This window comes from Aplysia californica, unplaced genomic scaffold (assembly GCF_000002075.1).
Source record: "Aplysia californica isolate F4 #8 unplaced genomic scaffold, AplCal3.0 scaffold00009, whole genome shotgun sequence".
Taxonomy (NCBI): domain Eukaryota; kingdom Metazoa; phylum Mollusca; class Gastropoda; order Aplysiida; family Aplysiidae; genus Aplysia; species Aplysia californica.
Window position 1 is genome coordinate 1944048 of NW_004797279.1, and position 5208 is coordinate 1949255.

Sequence of the window (5208 nt, forward strand, 5' to 3'; positions counted from 1 at the left end):
GTGTGTGTGTGTGTGTGTGTGTGTGTGTGTGTGTGTGTGTGTGTGTGTGTGCGTGTGTGCGTGTCTGTGCACATGTGTGTATGTGTGAGTGATACAAAATTCATAATGTTTTTGGGTACTTAGTTTAAATCACGTGAAAGAAAAAGAGTAAAGCATCTATCAATGTTAATAAGTAGCACTTTTTCCGATCACACGGCGGTTTTTCTTCTCTATTCTTTATTTTTTAATAAAGTTTGGGTAGGTCTGTTTTAACCAAAAAACCTCAATAACGTTTGAACATTCTCACAGACATGGAGCCTTTGGCATGTTGCCAAGACAATGAACGTCTGTTTTTATCAATGATATAAAGCATTGGTTTGGTTTTAGCCAAAATACAGTATTGTCAACAGTTGTCTCCGTTTTTCGCATGCTCTCCAACTCATCAACCAAAGAAATCGATCCAATTTTTTCAAAAGAAACCAACTGGCCCGCATCTCAACTGCTTTTTAGACCTGCTTCTAGCCTCGATTTTTTGTCCAGACCCACTATCTTCTCATTCCGTTGATGAAATCTTATCTCTCAGTCGAAGTTTAGAAATAAAAGTAACAGGGTTCGGGTGGTTTGATTCTTAAGTTTGATTAGGAGAGAGGGCTATTGAAATAAGGAAAAAAACGTCTCCCCTGCAATTGAATTAAAATCAAGATAAATATCCGTATTTATGCAATTGTTTCAAACTAGTGATATCCAAGCACCCAATTCATCCAGAAGTAGAATACTGTCAGCGCTACAGCTCACGTCACCTGCAGCGGCTGGGATGCTACCCGGGCGTTAAAGTGAGGACATGTTTCACGAAAAAAAATCGGCCAAATGCTACTGTGATTGATCCCATTGTCGCTAACAGATACAATATATCAATTTATTAAAAGCTTCCGTGTCTCAAGTACTCCTGCAAAAAGTGTCACGGGGAAGGACTCGGCATAATAATAATATGATTAACCTCTGGCAGACAAATTCTCAAGAGCTACTGTGTTCTTTGGAACTAGAATTGTTCCAACGGACAAGTAGTTTGCGACCCATAAAAAGACGTTCAAACCCACATCCAAAATTATGAGAGGCAATGGTAGAGCGTAAAGTAACCATAATTGGACCGTTTACCCCCCCCCTCCTCCCCCACCCACATACACACAAACTATCCTCTCTCTGTCTCTGTCTCTGTCTCTCTCTCTGTCTCTCTCTCTCTCTCTCTCTCTCTCTCTCTCTCTCTCTCTCTAACACACACACACACACAATTCATTTCCAATCTTGGGGATTCTAGTAGAGTTTTGGATTTGTTTGGGGTTAAGGAGGCTCTGGTTAAATGTGATAATAGTGCACATGGTATAATAAAAAAGTAGCGTTACAGTCATATAAGAATGGTTTTAGATAATGATGCCCACTGTTACTTTTTGACAGGTAGGGCCATGGAATGTCAGCCATTATTTGTCATGTGAGCTATTTTAAAAGGCAGAGGAAAAATAATCAACATTATCGAAGAGGGTGGCAATCAGTAAAAATATAAGCTTTTCCTGAATGGAAATAGCGTAGGACCCACCATGTATGGCGATTCTAACAATTGCAAAAGAGAAAACGATGAAATAGTGAATAAAAAGTTGCTGCACAACTTACCCCAGCCAATCAGATAAAGGAACAGCAAGGACTTTGGTGGCTTGAAGGCGTTGCTGATGAGGCGATGAAGGTAAAAACCTTCGCAGAACATCCAGACATAGGTCGTGCTCTTGGAGTAAAGACGTAGAAAGGCCAAGAAGGTACACCCGCCCTGGAAGAGAGGCAGGATACAATTAAGAACTCGCCACATTGACAACTTGTTTGAGATAACTAATGCAGACACACTCAGGCATTTTTCGTATATTTTATTATGTTGCAAAAGAAACATCTCAAATCTAAGAAATGGACCCCCCCCCCCACAAAAACAGACAAACAAACCCCAAACAAATCAAAGACTTTTCACTAATTTTCGTGACGATAAATGACAGGGATACGTTAATCCGTAATAGATAAAAAGTCAATATTGAGTCATTCTAAAATTGTTGATGAGGTTAGACCAAAGTCATGTGGATACCTACCGTAACTGGTCTATTTTTTGTTTATTGTGAGCGTGACTAAACTTGTAAGCTTTTTGATTTGTAACATCTAAGCTTACTGGTTTGAAAAAAAAAACTCCAGCGTGAAACAACGGTTAGTTTCAGGGTAATTTTTCTTTCATAAAATTTTTAAAATTTGTCGTAAATGTTTTAAGACCCAAAGTTTGGAGTATCAAGATCTTCTGGTCGGATGACCTCTTCAATCTGTCTGTCAGAACAAATCTGGCATGCAACGGGTTGCACTTCCTAGATGAAAGATGGAGACACTTGATTAGACAACTTTATCAATAATTGTAAAGAGCATACTGTAGAGCATGGGCATATGCTATACAAATGCAGTTCTTATAATTACTATTACCGTTTAATGAGAATCAAACACAAGTCTTTTGTGGCTAATTAGAGGGCCATAACCATACAGCACAGATTCTTTATTCAGAATCACGTAATGAATGACAGAGTGGGCAACGGAAGAGTTTTCCACCTCCTCTCTATCGCGACTGGCGTACCCTCCAATGGTTGAGAGTGACGAGTAAGCACACTGCACTGAAGACGGAGGTGCAACCTCTCGCATGATAGAATAAAAACAAATTGCTACGTTGTTCATATCTGACAGAGCATTCATTGGTTTGGCGTCTCGTCTATGCTTTTTGCTCTTTCTTCTCCTTTTTGTATACACGAAGCAAAGTGCACTCCCTTTGAAAAAAATTATTTCTGTCCAGTAAGGGGTTAATCATCCAGTTCGATTTATCTCCACGCCAATTCTAGAGCCTCTCCCTCTCCCATGTCATTTTTGTTTTCTCTGTTTCACCGTTTCGTTTGTATTATGATAGCGATGAGGAATTGATCGATGTTTTTCATTATTGTAACAAAAACAAAAATATGATGATTGGTGCATCGATTTATCGACCCTTTAAGGCCAAATTATGATTGCATCTGTATGAACGATCATCCCTTGATTGTATTACAAACTATATCGAGCATAGCAAAACATCCCAAAGATACTGGTGCTAAACAATAATTTTGTTCACAACTTAAATATTTGCATTAAAGAAATAGCTAGTGTACATGCCTTTTTGTTGAAATGGTTCATTCCGCTTTGTTCGATATCAACTAGATTCTTGCAGGCACTAGTGACAAAAATAACCAAAGGACAATAAAAGAATTATTTCAGCGTTTTTTGTGTACATGGTCATTGACACATGTTTCAGTTTTAGGCAAACAGGCTATGGCACTAGGGCGCATTGGCACACATAATCAGCTTAGCAGAATTTATCTTTGACAAATGCACATACACACACAAGCTCTCGCAAACACACACACACACACACACACACACACACACACACACACACACACACACACACACACACACTCACACACCTAACCCACATCTCTCTTCCCATATCCCTTCACCCTGTCCCTTCCTCCCATCACTCGTCCCCCTATTCCCCGACTCCAATCCCTTTTCCCCTTTACCTATTTCCTTCCCTCGGCCACCCCCCCTCCTCTAACCTCCATCTCCTATACTATCAACCCTCATCACACGGGCATCACCTCAAATGCCCACAGTTAGAGTTAGCAATACCGCCAATACCTACCATTGGCTGCGGTAGTACCGCTGCTGTGCCTACGATAGGTTCGACTAAATTGCTATTAATATAAGAAAATTTAATATGATATTATGAACTTAAAAACGTGTTCATTTTTATGGGTTATGTTGCATAGAGAGTGAGTTGCATAGTATGCCGTGCCTAATCACTGTAGCTTAATACTAGTTGATTACTTTTTGTGATATAACCCAAGGCACTTATTTATAGAAGACATTCTATACAATACTATTTTGTAAGCGTCTGGTCTGCTTTCTTAGTTACTGGCTTTTCTTTTACACATGTTTTTTTTTTTCGCTGAAGGTAGGTAATAAGATTTTATTGACTGATCCCAACAAGTTCGAGTGGCTGAGGGTAAAAAAACCCCCAAAACAACAAACACATGCGTTGAGAGCGTGAACCGGAGGTCAACGTTTCGTACACACAGAGGTCGTTTCTATAAGATCAGCTCAATTTCGCTGGCATTGTGGGGTTAGGTTGAGGGTATTGGTGGTTAATGGGCTGTCGGTTAAGAGGGGATAACGACGTTGCCAAACCCCTAAGATCAAACAAAAAAGTAGCTTGCAATGAATTTGTATGTTTATAAACTGACGTTTATGAAACACAGAAATGTTCTTTTACACCCAGACCTGCTCTGTTGCTCAATTCTAGAGTCTGGCTGTAAAAGGGTAAAGGCAAATAGTGATTGATTCTAATAAATTATAATGTCAAATACGCAATTCTAATGAATTGTTATCCCTCCTGCAAGAACTTGCCTCGTCACTCATTGGGGCAGAGGAAGATAGGACTATCGCTAACATTACTTAAACGCAATCCCACACCATCACTCATCACCACCATTATAATTTCTAAAATTACCATTGCTCTCAGATGAATGACTTGCTTCTTTAATTCTTGAATCTCTATATTGTAACAGTTACTTGTCGTACTAAATATACATGTAATACACTATTGGACACTATCATACGCACTACTAATGGCGTCAATCTCATAAAAATAGGAACGGGTTTAAAAAACAACAACTCCACATTTTTGTACATAATGTGAGACAGATTCCCCATTTTGTCCTCATGGATAAGTACGTGCAGGAACGGAGTTCGTGAGCAGCCAAATGTATGCATATTCAGATTCGTTTTTCTCCATTTTGTCTCAATTGTTCCACATGCTTTTGGCTAAATGAGACAGCTAAAAGGCGTTAGGAGACAGTTCCCTGCAAAGGTTGTATCTATCTGCGTGGAACGTAAAAATCTAAGGCTCCTCGTTCTTATAATTTATTATATTACTTAGCTATTTTCAGCGGGCAGCGTGTCTGAAAGCGAAAGATTTCTAAAGAGATTTCTCTAAAAAAGCTAATATCTATCTATCTATCTATCTATCTATCTATCTATCTATCTATCTATCTATCTATCTATCTATCTATCTATCTATCTATCTATCTATCTATCTACTGACCAGTCTGTATGCCTGTCAATGTATTTGTC

At 39.1% G+C, this 5208-nt stretch overlaps 1 protein-coding gene across 1 annotated transcript in view; it reads right to left on the reverse strand.

Annotated features, from left to right (window-relative positions):
- Nucleotides 1-5208, reverse strand: part of LOC101848792 (calcitonin gene-related peptide type 1 receptor) — a gene marked incomplete in the record, with an annotated part of 142574 nt that overhangs the window by 27587 nt on the left and 109779 nt on the right. The window contains 1 exon segment of the mRNA XM_005089782.3: nt 1645-1795. Coding sequence (XP_005089839.2) covers nt 1645-1795 — 151 coding nt within the window.